We start from the raw sequence: 16,545 nt of genomic DNA, 5'->3' as shown, positions 1-16,545 counted from the left end.
AAATTGCACCTTTTTGTTGGGGTTGTAGCGTTATGGTCAAAGTAAATATATAAAACCATAACGCTGCAGTCTCCAGCTACATGGTCACCTGAGCATATTATGCTCAATTTGATGAATACATGTATTATGTAAATTATTGAATTATACTGACTTTTCCCTTGGTAAAGCCCAATATGAAGAAGTGTGCATTTAGAGGCAAACACCTTAGTGCGGGTATTACTGTCTCATGACAGCATCTAGTTTATAAATGTATTTCATTTTCCAAGACTAAGGAGCAAAAATTAAAGAATTGTCCACTTTTCTAGGCATGCGGGATGATATTCAGTTTACTCCAAAGAAAAAAAATTGTTTGTTTCATCTGTACTTAAGTAAATCGTTGTAAAATATGGTATTTACGGTATAATTAAGAAAAAGGTTTTCATATGTATTCGCATCCGTCTTCAAAAAACATTGTAGGTTTTCCTTACCAGAAAGACAGCATTTTCTATCTTCCCCATCACAGTATCTCTTTATAGAACGGAAACAAGATTCATTCATACTTAGACATCTACCATTTATGGCCCAGCATTGAGAGTCACCCCCTTTAAGTAAAAAAAAGTAATCAATAAATATAAAACTACCAAAAGAATTTAATGTCAACATAAACATTCATAAAATCAACTGCATTCAAGTACATTCATTATGTCTTAGCCATTTTAGATGATTAACAATACTTCATATTTTTCAGAATTTCTTTTACTTTGACAAAAAGACAGATAAGTAAAAAAAATTATAAAGATTACCAGATGATATTTTTATGTTTGAAATAGACACACATGTCTTTAAGAAAATTCAGAAATCTACATTCTCCATATACACAAATACTTTCTTACTCTATAATGAAGTAATATTTTAAGTTAGAGCTCAGAAAACCAATAGTTAAATAATTGAAAATGCTCATAAAAATGTCAAAGGCTTAAGTGAGCTTTTCTGATCAAAATTGTCCCGTTATCCTTGTTGTGAACTTTTCATATTTTCATCTTCTCCTCAAGACCCACAGGGCCAATTACAGCGGTTTACCAAAATTAGCACAGAATATCCTTGTGTTAGTGTTGGGCAATAATGTACAATCAAAGCTTCACATGGAATTATATAGGGGAAATATTTATACATTTTCTTAAGAACAACAAAGCCATGAAGGAATCACTCCCAGTCAGTGTAGATTTAGGATTTTTCAAATCATAACCCCTAAGGGTAGGGAGCCCACATTGTGGGATTAAAGTTTTCATAGTATAAGGAATGTATCTTAAAATATTTTTTTAATCATCCGGAGAATAGCAAAACCATGATTAATAATTTTTATGGAACTAATGGAAATGTCCTCAGGTGGTTAAGATTCAAGTTTGTTAAATCCTGACCCCCTGGGGGTATTAAGTGACAATAATGATAGATCGAAGTTTTGCATAAGAATATATATTAGGAAAAAATCTTCTCAAAAACAGAAAAAAAAACTATATTTAGTCAATTGACATGTAAGCATCCTCACGTATTGAACATTGGGTTAGGGTTGGAGTAGGAAGGGGCCATAATTTGTGATATGTAGGGAAAAAATTGGAATTTTCTTTTCAAGAACAGCAAAGTTATATGCTATATTGATATAGAGGCATCCTTAAGTAGTATAAGATTCAACCCCACCCACCCAAAAAATTAAATACTGAACTGATTTGTGCTTTCTAACCCATACACTTGTGCTTAGGACAGCGATGTGGCCCATGGTCTCCTTTTTAACAGAAGCGGGATTTCCTTAATCCTCAACTGTTTGATTACTTAAAAAACAATAAGGAAAACTTACGAAGGAAAATAAATGACATTCCTAACTCATACGTTGACACCATCACTTTACGATCATACAACTGAATTTTCCTGTCGTTTTTTAATGAGACAAACAATTATTTCAAATGTCAAAGACCATTTTCCAAATGCATTTGAACATGAAAAGAGAGTATATACATGTAAGAAATATTACATTTTTCATTATACAAATACAAATTAAAGAATTATTTTTAAATGGAAGCAGACTATCTTACCTTTTACTATGAGAAGACATGGGCTGCTGAACAAAAGAATGACCAAATAGAACATTACAACTGACTCGTTCTTGAATGCCATTTCTGAACTTATGAACTTGCTAAATCGATGTATTTTCCTTTTATACATTCGGCACTGTTTGGCGACCTTGATGGTGAAAAACAGGATATATTGCAGCTGTTACGTAAATAAGAGCTTCATGGTATCTTTAAAGTCTTCGCTTTTATTAATGAAAATGGTGATTTTACAGATTTGGTTTATTGTTAATAATGAAAAACATGTTTCCGATCCATAATTATTAGATAAACATGTATAAAATGTGTATATAGAGGATATTCAATGTTTTGTAGTTGAATATGGAAATTATTTCACTCGTGAGACAGGATTTTTTGATATTTTCACTCGTGCTTCGCACTCGTGAAAATATCAAAAATCCTGTCCCACTCGTGAAATAAATTCCATATTCAACTACAAAACATTGAATTTTCTGTTTATTACATTTTTAAAATAATTTTTTTTGATTTTTTCCTTTGCCTCTGTCTTTTTGTTATACTGTCATAGGCTCGTGACGTCATAGTTGAGCGGTTGAGATGTCATAGCTATGTGAGGTGAAAACACTATAAACATGGATTTAGCAACATATTTTTGGTAATTTTAACAGTTTTATTCGCTGTCAGAGTGGTTTATTTATTTTCATCTATCTTACATTAGGTCAAGGAAGATGTTTTTACAACAATCTTCATTATGGGAAGGGAAATCGAGAGTTTTCCCGCACTTTTGATATTCATCACACTGTGACAGGATATCATTTTGATATCCTTTCACAGTGTGACAGGATATCATTTTTATTCAATGAATAAATTACAGTATTTCACGGGTAAAAATGAAATAAATTTATATTCATAAAATAAACCATTAGTAAATTTCAAGTCTCCCTCGATGTCATTTTTTAGATGTTGTGTAATCCGGGATGCTGTCTAATTCGGTAAATATTTGGAACCAGTGCAGGCCGGATTCGACAAGTTTTACCGTGGAGCTTGTTATGTGTTCGTTATTTTATTATATGAATTTGTGCAAATTTTTAGGCGTGAAAAGAAGAAATCATTTGCTGTGGCCTTCAACTCGACATTTAGATATATCGACGACGTACTGTCAATTAACAAAGGTAATTTTCATTCTTATGTTGATATGATATATCCTGGTGAGCTTGAGATACCAGATACCACAGTTTCTTTCACATCTGTTCCATACTTGGATAATTTACATGAAAAAGACGTTAATAGTAATCTAACAACAAGCTTTATTATAAACATGATGACTTTAACATTTCTATCGTCAACTTCCTTTACTTATGCAGTAATATTCCTTTATCACCTGCATACGGGGTTTATATAGCTTACATGTACTTGATTCGAAACGCAAGAGCATGCTCTACGTACGAATAGTTTCTAAAACGGGGTAAATTATTGACAAACAAGTTGATAAACAAAAATATCGGCAGTCTAGTTTAAATGTTTAAAGTATACATTTTGTACGTTCTATGATCGATGCAATGACCTTGTCAGCAAATACAATTTACCATTGAGTCAAAACTCCTTACTCTGCGACTCCAGAGCAAACGCTCTAACCACTGCCCCCCCCCCCCCAAAGGGCGAAAATGGGATGATCGTCTCTTCATAACATATAACTTTCAGCCGTGGGGATGTTGATCCATTAAACTAAAAAAATAAGAATCTTTTTCTAGGTTTGTCACTGTACTATTATGGAGGGTATATTAATTTTTTCTATTCATATTTTACTATCATCGAGTCATGCTCGAAGTGGTGGATAAAAATCTGAGCTTAAGGCGCTCAATGACAGTTTACCTGTACATAAATATGTTTTACCTAACTGCCTTTACCTTAATTGCATACAAAAATCAAAATTGATACAATCATACTGGTTTAATTTTCAAGATAAAGGAAATTATACACAGCATTGGCGAGATAGACCTCCGCCACATAAACCTCTCAGATATTTGCCACTACAGCGTTTCCAATTCATTTGGCAGATGCCACGTGCCCTCCAACACTGTAAATCCGCTCCTGTAAACAATTTCATGCAGTGTATTAAAGGAATCATTATCAACGTTAAAAATTCATCATTTTATTTTATTTTTAGCGTAATTTTTCCTTGAATGACAACGTAGAAAATCTTCAATTCAAAATTTGAAGCACTTTTTAAAATCCTCAAACCGTTTTACAGTGCGATTTGAGATTAAGTGATGTTTAATTATTTTTTATCATCATCACAGTTTTGAAATGTTATTGATAATGTAATTTATCATCATGTTTTGTCATGATAAATTCAATGTATTGTGGTATGAAAATAGTTATCCCATTGCACCAAATTGGTATCTTTTTTATTTCAAAAGAAAGTCTTGTTGAAATGATGTTTATTGGGTTTAATTTAGAAAAAAAAGGTCTTTTTATGCATTTATAGTGTTAAAAAAATATTGTAGCATTGCTTACCACGCACACAGCATTGTCTATTGGTTGGCCCAGCACAGTATCCTGGTTTGTACTGGAAACAAGGTTCATATGTATATTGACATCTACCATTCAAGTTCCAGCAGTCAGAGTCCCGCACCCCTTTAGTGATAGAAAAAAATTAATTTTTTTCTGCCTTTTAATTTTGAAGATTTTTTCAAACCAAGAAAATTTCAACATACACAAGTTTATGATAGCCACCTGTATTCAAGTACATTTAGTCTTTTTAAATGTTTCCCTTTTTGAAATACTATCAATACTTTATTCTTCACATGGAAGGTGAGCTTTTTCTAGTTATATCAAGAATGATATGGATACTGACTACAACGAGGCCAGGAAAGAGTTTTTCGATAAGTTCTTGAGATTTAATAAAGTCCATATTGTTGACATTCAGACTTTACTCTGGGGGGATACATCACTCTGTGTTGCTGAAAATGAAAATCTATTTTCTACTGTACATTCTTATATTCAGCCTTCTGGTAGATTTAACTGATTGTACTCATTTTTATAAATATTTGTATAAACAATTATGTAGCAGTATATGTATGTCTACATTGAGAGTTTATTTAATTTACTTGTAATCTATTTTGTACAAACTGGCAAACACTTCTAATTCACCCTGTTATAATATCTCATGTAGGGAGAGGGCGATTTAAGTTTTTAGAACTTGTGCTCAATCCCATTGTATATATTTAGTACAATAAATTATGTTCAAATCAAATCAATGCTGACGAAAAATGTTTAACTCTTACAAAATAAAAAGATTCAATAATAATATAAGTATTGTTTCTTTTCGTATATGGGTCAATGTTGTTCATGGTTGCAGAGAGGCTCCAGAAGAGGCTCGGCCATCCAAACATTCAACTTCCGTTGCACTCTCCACATTAAGAGCTATATAAAACCTTGAGGGGGGTTCTTGTCTGGTTTTTGACTAGATGAAATATTCAAAGTATATTTGCTCACATGTCATGAATTTAGATGTAAGGGATTTAAGAGATCATATTTTTCTTTCCTCGTTACAATTGTACAACCCTCAATAGAAATGGTTAGCTGAGTTTGAAATCTAGCAAAGTCTGTATTTTTTAGGAGAACGGCAGCATTTAGAATTATCTTTTTTCTGCTTCTTGAAATTACTCTAGAACAATGAATTTAGTCAATTTTTTTACACACTCAGAACTTGAAGAAATTTTCAAATTTCGGAAAAATTTGTAAAAATAAGCTGAAGCTTTAAAAAAAAACACCTCAAATATAGATGATTTTTCAAACAAACTGCATTCATTTTAGCTTTAAAAGCTTCCAAACCAAATTACGGATTTAAGCTAAAAATCCTTAAAAAGTGTCTTTTCTCTCTTAGTAAACGATTAACACGTTTTGATTTTGTAATGTTAATCAAATTAGAGACAAATAGAAAGAAAATAAATGAATTAGCCAATATCAATGTCAACACTAGTGAAATTATGACAATTTGATTATATCATTTGATTGACTTTATATGGTAATATCTTTTTATGCAAAGAGAAAGTGTTTAATCTTTTGAAATAGAAGTAGGCATTGCATGACTGGAAACCGTATTTCTTATTAGTTCTTAATGTCAAATGAAGAAATAATTAACTTGACCTGATCTTGCGTCAAAAATAAAACGTCATATTTAATCTAACTGATCTGTTTTAAATGGAAGCAGAATATCTTACCTTTTACTTCGAGAAGCCCGGGGTTGCCGACCAAAAGAATGACCAAAAAGAACATTAAAACCGACTCGTTCTTGAATGCCAAAGCTGAACTCATATGCTTAATGTACTTCGTCGTAATCATCGAGTTGCCGTATTTTCTATTTATACATTTGGCGCTATTAGACGACCTTGATGTTAAACTTCTGCCTCAGACATTTAGTTATAGAATAACAGGATAAACTGCATCTGTTACGAATGATTCATGGTAATATTTCACAGTCTTTGCAATTTTTAATAAAAATATTGATTCTGAAGGTTTGGTGTATTATTCATCATGAAAAGACCAAAATTGGCGTTAGAGATACTTAAGTCCCCTTTTTGATAAATATATTATTTTCATATATATATCTACATGCTACAGAAGATAAAAGATTGATGTTTTTTAATTATATACGTAAAAGTTTGTGTATTTTATATATATATATATATATTGTATCTTACATATAAACTGTTTTTACTTTTCTTCAGAAGCTTTGCAAATATGTATATATTATGACGTCATAGATCTATAAAATAATGCAATCTGGAAAAAGCCAAAGGTATTTTATTAAAAACGATTAAGTTTTGGCTTAAACTAAAAATACAATATATGTTTTGTCTTTTTGCCGTCTTTGGGTAGAACTGGCACATTTGAGTTTATAAAAAGGCCAGATTTTAAATTGTTTTCCCACATGTCTCCAGGTGTGCACTTTTTTTATATATTATACAACAATTAAATAAGCAATAAAATCTGTGAAACGTTTCTAATCCGGATGCTGTGTCATCCCAAATAAAGTCTAAATGCGATGTTAATTTCAAGTTTATTTCAGTTACATATATTTCAATTGGTCGAATTTTGTCTCATCCGACCAAGATTTTAGAATCAGCGCTTGCCGGATTAGACAAGTGTTACGAAAGTATTTGCTTCGAGTTTAATATTTTTTCTTAAGCTATTAAACATATATATTTAAGCAGATATTTCTTAAATTTAACATGCTTTAGTAGAGTAGGGTAGAGATGTTGTAGCATCTTTATAACCCTACTTAATCATGTTAATTCTCTTTGGATATATTTCATAATTTTACTGATTGTTAAAATAGTATATATGCTGTTTAATATTTTCCATACTCAGAAACACCAACTGAATTCGTCTTTTGATTTTAAGGGAAAACAACAGAATGGAGCATAATCTCTTGCTTTTATAATTCGTTTTAAAACCTAAACTACAGTAAATTCATAAACCACTTTCTATATATCCAGTAGTCGACAGAAGCATTTGCTATGCCTTCTTTTACTTCATGTTTAAAAAAGAGGATCACAAGTAACATAAAATCTGTAAAAAAAAATAAAGGGAAAATCATTGGCTAGACTTGATTATGTAGATATATCTACGACGTATTGTCAATTACATGTAACGATGCTTATTTCCATTCCATGTCGATACGATATACTAGTATCTTGAAATGAAAGATGCCATAGAGGCCGATATATATGTTACATATCTGGATATTTTACAAGAGAAAGACTTTAATGGTAATCTAACAAAGCTTTCTGATAAAAAAGATGACTAATTTTTTAGCCTTCAACTTTCCTCACTTATACAGCAATACATCTTTATCAGCAAATTCATCTTTATCAACTGAACACACACACTCACACACCCTCTCTCCCCCCCCCCCCCACACACACACACACCCTCACACTATCTTACAGGTGATTCGATACGCAAGAGCATGTTCTACGTATGAGCAATGATGAAACACTTAAGCAGACTTTAACAAACATGGCATTCTGCAGAATTCCATTACGGCGATTTCGGGAAAATATTTCTAAAGCTATTGACAAACATTGATGAAACGAGAATATCATAAATCTCGTTTAAAGTCATCCATTTTGTAAGTTCTATATGGCCAATATAATGACCATGTCAACAAATACATTTAATCAAATGCTGAGTGACGCTTTTCATATCAATTGTTAGGTCATTTGTTCACGCTATATATCCACGGATTTTTCTTTTTGCTAGATCATAACAAGCACACGTCAGCAGTGGGTGTTCATTCTTCCATGTCACCTGAGGCCTGTTCAGCAGAGCGAAGGTTCGTGAGTGCTCTACAAAATTATTATTGGAGATATAAGGAATTTTGGCGAGCGCTCGCGAACGTTCGCTCTGCTGAACAGGCCTCAGATCTAGCCGCTACTGTTTGCTCTGCTCCAAAATTTATATTGTTTAATGAAGTTTAGAGCTTGAATACAGCTTGGTATATTCATATACATGTATATTTCATTAGAAGTTGCACAAAATATTCACATATATTGGGATAAGTGTTATCATAGAATTGTTGCAGACTGTTATATTTTAATTACGCGACCGTATTTTTCCCTATTATGTGGCGAAGTAGTTAGAGCGTCTGCTCTTAAGTCGCGAAGTAAGGAGTCGATCCTTACGTCGTGGTGTCAAATCCCACTGTGGGACGTGGAGATCAGACCCTCGGATGACACCGTATATGAACTGATGCCCCGTGTTGCAGTGAATCCATCACTGTTTAATTGCCCTGAGTGTCGAGCATAGGACAAAAATTTGTAGCTCTCCACCGGCAAGTGGTGACGTCTCCATATGAGTGAAAAATTATTGATTTACTTTTGCGATGTTGCAAAGTCAGGTAGACCTTCAAGTTATGTATATTATGATAGCTTAAGGGGAACAATTTTAAATCAGCATATTTTTTATTGCGAGTCCTTGATCAGATTTCCAGGATATCAGCTGTTACTGTTTCAAACGAAAAATTACATGTATAGTGCTTTTAATAGTATCCATTTTAACACATTGTAACCTTGGAAAACAAGCGAAAAAACAAGCGAACATTATCGGATAAAGAGGATGTTCTTGGGGTTCTTTACATAACAAAGCGAAAAATATTATTAAAATTTATAGCAAACAGTGCATGTCGGTTACGGGCAGACGGATACGTTCCTCAGATATCTGTTCTGTATAATTATCTTCGTACTATTATATAAAATATATTCAATATTGTAATTACCTTGTGCTTTCTAAACTTGTTTCTAATTGCTTTTTTATTATAACGCTCTTTTTCTGATTTGGGCAATTTAAGTTATTTTCGATAGAATTATATATATAGGCAACACCATCCTCTGGTATCTTGCAATAATGCTTGGTAAGGTACCTCAAGTATTTTAGTATAACTTGTAAAAGGAGCATTTCTTCAATCACAAAATCTTGTAAAAAAAAATATGTTAGTTAGGAACGTATCATCTGTCCTAAAATGTTAGAATATTTTGAAAAGAAACAACTATTTTTGAACTACATGTATTTCTTTAATTTTTTTTTTCAATTCTATCCCTCTTTTTTTCAATGGGAGCAAATAATCTTAGTATTATTTCATAAACAATGAAGTTCCGGGCTAGAATATAGCATTAAGATTTCAACAATTGTTCTTACAGGCATGTTTTGAGTCGGAAATTGATATCATGCCTTGAACTAAACATAAAAATAGTAATTGAATACGTACCGTACACACATGTATTTAAATGTTAAGGAATCATATAATTCAACGCTATTTAATCGATAGCTAAAATACTTTAAAATAAAGGGACATATGTTGTCTTACATTGCAGAAAGTATCGCCTTTCGAAAAATCAGTGGTTTTTTTTTTCTTTTTAATACAATAAAATCAAAATAAATTTATCAGTTTTACGTTGTTAATTTCGGGAGAAAGTTCATATTCCCATTTTATGATAAACATGTTGTTGTTTTTTTTTATTTTAAATTTGATACAATTGGTTGACCTGATCTTGTAAATTTAAAGATCAGATAAAAAAATTGATTTGGCATTTAAATTTGTAACAAAAGCTAATGAAAGAGCATACTACAGAATGAAATTAGAGATGAAGTAGATATAAGGAGTCCCATTTTTTGTAGTGTAGAAGACTATCAGAACCATTTTAATTAGTACATTGAATTTACACTTCAATCTGTATGTTATAGAAATATGTGCAATGGATGGGCAAATCTTTCGGAGATGGATGATTGCCATTTACATTATTTCTACTTCAAGTAAGTTAAAATGAAATATAAACAAATCATGAAGAAGAGATAGTTTATTTCATTTTATTCTAGTGGGCGACGATTTATAAATTTCAATTATGGTAGTTTACCAAGGTGCACGTGATGAATGTTATTTAGTAAGAGTTCATAAAATTTACATAGTCACAAATGTGTATATTTTCTCGGCTTAGAGTATATAAAAATGGTATCATTCAACTCAGTAACTTTTCATAGTACTTCCTGACATGTATAAATTAATATATATATATTTAAAAAATTACGATTCGGGGTCATCGAACTTGATGAGCTCATTTTTTTAAAATCCCAATTTTACTTTCTTACATTACTGAATGTGTACCTATGGACTGAGATTAAAAGAGAGCTCGTCTAAGACTTATATATCCATTTTTGGGTTTTTAGTTTTAATCTTTTTTTCTTTATTGATTAAAAAAGTACATCAAGATCTTTACTATTGGTTGGGTTTTTTAATAAAATTTTATGGAAATTAATTGCTCCTATAATACTCAGTACGTTCGAGAACTAATTGAGTATTTTGCTCAGGGAAGGCATGATAAGAATAAAATGTATTTTTCATTCCATTTCAAGCAAACGATCATTTAAATGATAATTCAGAATTAATCAAAACGTTGCCTGTATTGGAATTTCTAAAATTGATTTGGTTATTCTCTATTTACCTTTGAGTTTGCCGGGATGAGGCCTTGGGTCATAAAACGTACGTGAACTCACTTTTGATTTCAGTCTCAATTTTATCAAAGGTATTAATAGCGGAAAAGTGAGACTGGACTGCATGAGATCAAAAGTAAGCTCATCTAAGTTTATGGCCCCCAGGCGAGGTCGTTTGGAGGGACACTGTGGGGGAATGGGGGTACTTACAACTTGATTATTTTCTGTTTAGTTTTTCAGTGTGACGGGAGGAGACCTGTGGAGGAACACTGGGGAGAGTGGGAGGTTCTTATAAGTTGATTATTTTCTGTTTAGTTTTTCAGTGTGACGGATGGAGACCTGTAGAGGGGCAGTGGGGAGACTGGGAGGTTCTTATAAGTTGATTATTTTCTGTTTAGTTTTTCAGTGTGACGGATGGAGACCTGTAGAGGGGCAGTGGGGAGACTGGGAGGTTCTTATAAGTTGATTATTTTCTGTTTAGTTTTTCAGTGTGACGGATGGAGACCTGTAGTGGGGCACTGTGGGGGGAGTAGGGAGGTACTTATAAGTTGATTATTATCTGTTTAGTTTCTCAGTCTGACGGGAGGAGACCTGTGGAGGGACACTGGGGAGACTGGGGCCCCTGGTCCGGATGTGCCGCCTCCTGTGGCTCCGGTATTTCTACCAGGACAGCAAAATGGATTATGAACGGCATTACCACAGAGCATCTATTTTATGATCTCATGGAATGCTCAGCTGAGGTCAATTGTCCTGGTAGGTAATTGTGTGTAAATTTGTAATACTAGTATTGGAATACTAAGGGATTTTTTCAAAAAGTTGTCTTTGCAGGTATTTTTTAACATAAAGATATGATGATAACAAAAGCACTGCGACCCTAACAAAAAATACTATAGTAAACTATAGTTACCTATAGTTTACTATAGTTAACTATAGTAAATCAAAGTTCCAAAGTTTTCACTATAGTAAATCAAAGTTCCAAAGTTTTTTCCATAGTAAATCAAAGTTCCAAAGTTTTTACTATAGTAAATCAAATTTCCAAAGTTTTCACCATAGTAAATCAAAGTTCCAAAGTTATTACTATAGTAAATCAAAGTTCCAAAGTTTTCACCATAGTAAATCAAAGTTCCAAAGTTTTCACCATAGTTATTCAAAGTTCCAAAGTCCTTTCCATAGTAAATCAAAGTTCCAAAGTTTTCACCATAGTAAATCAAAGTATTAAAGTGTTTGTATGTTTTTAATAAGTTTTTTTTAAATTATTAATCTGTTTTGAGGATGATGATTTAGGTTTGTTTGGGCTGCTTTTTGTTGTTCATCTCAATTTTAATATGCAAAGTAATTAATTTAAATGCATTATTTACAATGAACGGTAGAAAAACAAATAAAAAAGATGTTGACTGAAGTTAAAAAAGCAAATATTTTGATTCTAAATGACGGAATTTTTATCTTATAGTAATTTTTTCTCCATAAATAATAATAAATATTGCTTATTTATCGGTGCAAAGACAATTTTTTCATTAAAATTCATTTCTTTGTACTTTGTTCTTTTAGGGGACGAGTCGGGTTTTTAAAACGTTCATTGAAGCTGTAATAAATCTTATTCTTGACATTTCATAAAATGTACAATATGAGAATCAAAACCATAATTCCACGGGTTTTATAGTACTTAATCAAAGTTCCAAAGTTTTCACTATAGTAAATCAAAGTTCCAAAGTTTTCACCATAGAAAATCAAAGTTCCAAAGTTTTCACCATAGTAAATTAAAGTTCCAAAGTTTTTACCATAGTAAATCAAAGTTCCAAAGTTTTTACTATAGTAAATCAAAGTTCCAAAGTTTTTACCATAGTAAATCAAAGTTCCAAAGTTTTCACCATAGTAAATCAAATTTCCAACGTTTTCACCATAGTAAATCAAAGTTCCAAAGTTATTACTATAGTAAATCAAAGTTCCAAAGTTTTCACCATAGTTATTCAAAGTTCCAAAGTTTTTACTATAGTAAATCAAAGTTCCAAAGTTATTACTATAGTAAATCAAAGTTCCAAAGTTTTTACCATTGTAAATCAAAGTTCCAAAGTTTTTACTATAGTAAATCAAAGTTCCAAAGTTTTTACCATAGTAAATCAAAGTTCCAAAGTTTTCACCATATTAAATCAAAATTCCAATGTTTTAACTTTGGTACTATAGTTAACTATAGTAAACTATAGTTAACTATAGTTTACTATAGTATTTTTTTTTGTTAGGGGAAACATGCTTTTGCAGACATGCGCGCTCCATGTCTTGCAAAGAGCATAATATCTATTATAGATCTATAAATCAAGACAGCATTCTAGTAAATCACGTTACTTCCGTTTCGTACAAAACAAACTTGCACACATACTAACGCACCCTAGCGCGTTACTATTTCCCCTTCATCTCCGTTGCGAGGGTATAAAAATTGTAAAATCAATCTACGCTCGAAAAGCTGTAAGTTGACCCTATGAATAAGTTTACCTTCTAAGGAAATACTCCTTTCTAAATATCCTATTTCTGTTGAGATGCTTCTGCCTCAGGGAATGATGGGGGTTCTTTTTTTTTACTAAAAAATATTTTCTTTTAATGCTTATATGTTTTTAAGAAACTTGTTCTTACAAGTTCTTGGTTAATCAAATTGATTAACATGAAAATATTTTCTAAGAAGTTAAGGGAGAAACAAAAAGATAGTGTAATAATCCTTTTTTCATCACTATAATAACATTATTTCAGCGGATGGGTATTGGGGCATGTGGACAAGATGGAGCAACTGTCCGGTTATGTGCGGGGGTGGTGTTCAGAAGCGCCACCGGAAATGTGACAATCCTAAGCCGACCAATGGAGGAAGGGAATGTGGAGGGCGTGACTTTGAACAGCAGATCTGCAACAATAGAACATGCCCAGGTAGAAAAGATAATTAAAATGTCTAGAATAATTAAATTAAGTGTCCCGTCATATGAATATAGTGTGCTGATTAAGTTACGTTATGTAACTTATCTAACAAACATGGATTAATTTACAGGTATTCCAAAAGATTTTGATCCGATCATATGTATGACTGATGTTTTTATATGTAAAAGTGCTAAGTTCTGCATCCCAAGAAAGTTTGAATGTGATGCTAAACTTGATTGTGACGACGGAAGTGACGAAATCGATTGCGTAATAGCTGTTCAATCGGAAACTACAGGTAAAACAATCTTATTAAAATTTGATACCTACCTAGTATGAGCGGATCAAAGATCTAATTTTTATTAGATTACGGGTAAAACCTTCATATTTAAATCTTTTTAAAAAGTCAAATTGTTTGCTGAAATTGATTCAAAAATCTAGAATTTCAGTCTACATAATAACATGAATAAGTTCAGTCTTGAATTCGAAGTTTGTATCTCTCCCAGTTAAAAGAATCTACGATACATGTTTAATGTGAAGTTTTAATTGTCTCTTTTTTCTTTTGCAGACAATTCAGGGTATAGGTTGTTTACATCAACAAAAGAGTTTATTTTGTTATTCACAATATTAAGACTTGTTTGGTCTTTATAGAATTTTAAAGCATTTTTTGTATGCTTGTATTCTATTGGGGATGTGTGCTGAATATTTCTTGTACTTTTTTCTACAATAAATTATACAAATCGTTTTACGAAAAAGGAAACAGTTTACTTAGATAGGTGCATAACAGTACCCTCTTCTCCTCAGATTTATAACAAAGGAAACATTACTCTGCTATGCTGAAAATTGATAGTATATCATATTCTCCTCCATTGAAATTCTCACAAGATGTGCTTGTGTTTGTCTAACACATGCACTCATCACCCGTCCGTTACCATGATGATAAGCAAATTTAATCAACTCTGCAATCTCTGCAAAACATTACTGGATGGGTGAAAATCTTTGTTAAAAGATATTCTGATTGTATACACAAGTACTCTGGAGTTGATATTAAAAAGATGCCTGAATTTCTGATTGACAATATCTATGTGGTTTTGGAGACTAGGCTTCTTGGCCACCAACGGCGTTTTCAAAAAATATGTTGGAATTCCTATGGGCACAAATTACGCCACCTTATTAACAGACTTACTTTGTATTCATATGAAGCAGACATTATTCAAAATCTTATACAAGAGAAAAAGAAAACACTTGCTGCGGTTTTCAACTCAACATTTATTTATATCGACGATGCTCTGTCAATTAACATAATTAGTCATTTCCACTCACATGTCAACATAATATATTCCAGTGAGCTCGAGAACAATGATACCACAGAGACTGACACGTCTATTTTATACTTAGATATTGAACTAGCAAAACGATAATGGTAAATTAACGAGAAAGGTTCATGATAAACGTCATGTATAATTTTTAAATAGTCAAATTCCTTTACATATGTAGCAATATACCCCTATTACCTGCATATATTTCAATGGTTTATATCTCTCATTTAATTCGAAACGCAAGAACATTTTCTACGTAAAAACAATTTCTAAACCAAGGTAGTTTATTGGCAAACAAGATAATGAAACAAGAATACCAACAGTCTCGTTTCGTCATCATTTCGTTAGTTCTATATTCGATACAATGACTTTTGTCAGCAAAAATAATCTATCATTAAATTAAATGCTGACTTACATTTTTCATATTTATTGTTGGACCATTGTTTCCGTTATTTCCCAATCATAAAAAGAGCACACGGCCGTTGTGATGGTCGGCAGGGGATGCTTAATCCTTCGTGGCATTTGACAGGAAAAACTGAAGTTGAATAGATTGTGCATTCTTCAAGTCTTTTGGTCCTATTTTCCAGTGAAAAAAATAGGGGGGGGGGGATATTTCTGTATAAATAATATCTGTCAAATTGTATTCTCACATGGCTTCCTTAAACAGATATCTATATCGTGTATATAAACACAAAACTAAAATTGTAAGGTCACATTAAAAATCACGATAATGCAAATAATCTTGTAAAGCAATCGTATGTGGCAGTCTAACGCAAACCTGATCATCCTAAATCATTTATAATTATGGATGCTGAGCGTCAAATTGGACAAAAAGTCCGCAAGGCAGTGTACAATTTACAAAGAAGTGATCACAGTACAGATTTTGGTTTTGTTTTTTTTCTTTACCGATGCATGGCCATCAATGAGGAATTCTGGCTGACTATTGGATCTGCTAAATATTGACTTTAATGTAGACTTTTGATTTTCTTGTATTTTCAACTTATTTGTCAAAATCTTGCCTTGTTCAAGAAATGTTAGGGTATAGATCATGTTTTTACATTTCTATAATCAAATGGGAGACATGACCTTGATATGTAAAAAAAATGGTGTAGTATTAGTTGATAGAAGAAATGTTGAAGTCATGAAGTTTGTCGATTTTTATCCAAATACAAAAAAGACCTGTCAAACTCTGATTCTTTATTATTTCGAGTTTAAACAGACATTACGAATTAAATGCTAAATTAAAATGAAATCTGCTAATAAATAAAATTTCACGA

At 32.0% G+C, this 16,545-nt stretch overlaps 2 protein-coding genes across 2 annotated transcripts; one reads left to right on the top strand and one right to left on the bottom strand.

Annotated features, from left to right (window-relative positions):
* Positions 1-3,991: 3,991 nt before the first annotated feature.
* On the bottom strand, positions 3,992-6,416 carry LOC134241842 (uncharacterized). Its single transcript, XM_062723870.1, has 3 exons — positions 6,287-6,416; positions 4,578-4,697; positions 3,992-4,151 (listed from the first exon to the last, which is right to left on the bottom strand). The coding sequence occupies exons 1-3, from the start codon at positions 6,405-6,407 to the stop codon at positions 4,033-4,035; spliced, it is 360 nt and encodes a 119-aa protein (XP_062579854.1). The 5' UTR covers positions 6,408-6,416; the 3' UTR covers positions 3,992-4,032.
* Positions 6,417-6,453: 37 nt separating this feature from the next.
* LOC134241833 (thrombospondin-1-like) lies at positions 6,454-14,600 on the top strand. Its single transcript, XM_062723863.1, has 6 exons — positions 6,454-6,530; positions 10,311-10,379; positions 11,622-11,807; positions 13,794-13,964; positions 14,083-14,247; positions 14,518-14,600. The coding sequence occupies exons 1-6, from the start codon at positions 6,521-6,523 to the stop codon at positions 14,598-14,600; spliced, it is 684 nt and encodes a 227-aa protein (XP_062579847.1). The 5' UTR covers positions 6,454-6,520.
* Positions 14,601-16,545: the final 1,945 nt, after the last annotated feature.

The sequence above is a fragment of the Saccostrea cucullata genome, unplaced genomic scaffold, assembly GCF_032062105.1.
Source record: "Saccostrea cucullata isolate Sc308-1 unplaced genomic scaffold, CSIRO_AGI_Scuc_v1 ctg14566, whole genome shotgun sequence".
In the NCBI taxonomy this organism is placed as follows: domain Eukaryota; kingdom Metazoa; phylum Mollusca; class Bivalvia; order Ostreida; family Ostreidae; genus Saccostrea; species Saccostrea cuccullata.
The sequence above is the reverse complement of the archived record's forward strand: the minus strand, read 5'-3'. Positions and strand labels throughout refer to the sequence as shown.

What these genes read in the sequence shown, in the direction of transcription:
- LOC134241842 (XM_062723870.1), bottom strand. Translation starts at nt 6,407, where the DNA reads ATGATTACGACGAAGTACATTAAGCATATGAGTTCAGCTTTGGCATTC. An exon ending in CGGGCTTCTCGAAGTAAAAG is followed by an intron (nt 4,698 to 6,286) that starts GTAAGATATTCT and finishes CTATCACTAAAG; the next exon opens with GGGTGCGGGACTCTGACTGC. An exon ending in TAGACAATGCTGTGTGCGTG is followed by an intron (nt 4,152 to 4,577) that starts GTAAGCAATGCT and finishes AATTGTTTACAG; the next exon opens with GAGCGGATTTACAGTGTTGG.
- LOC134241833 (XM_062723863.1), top strand. An exon ending in AGCTGAGGTCAATTGTCCTG is followed by an intron (nt 11,808 to 13,793) that starts GTAGGTAATTGT and finishes ACATTATTTCAG; the next exon opens with CGGATGGGTATTGGGGCATG. An exon ending in TGTTCAATCGGAAACTACAG is followed by an intron (nt 14,248 to 14,517) that starts GTAAAACAATCT and finishes TTTCTTTTGCAG; the next exon opens with ACAATTCAGGGTATAGGTTG.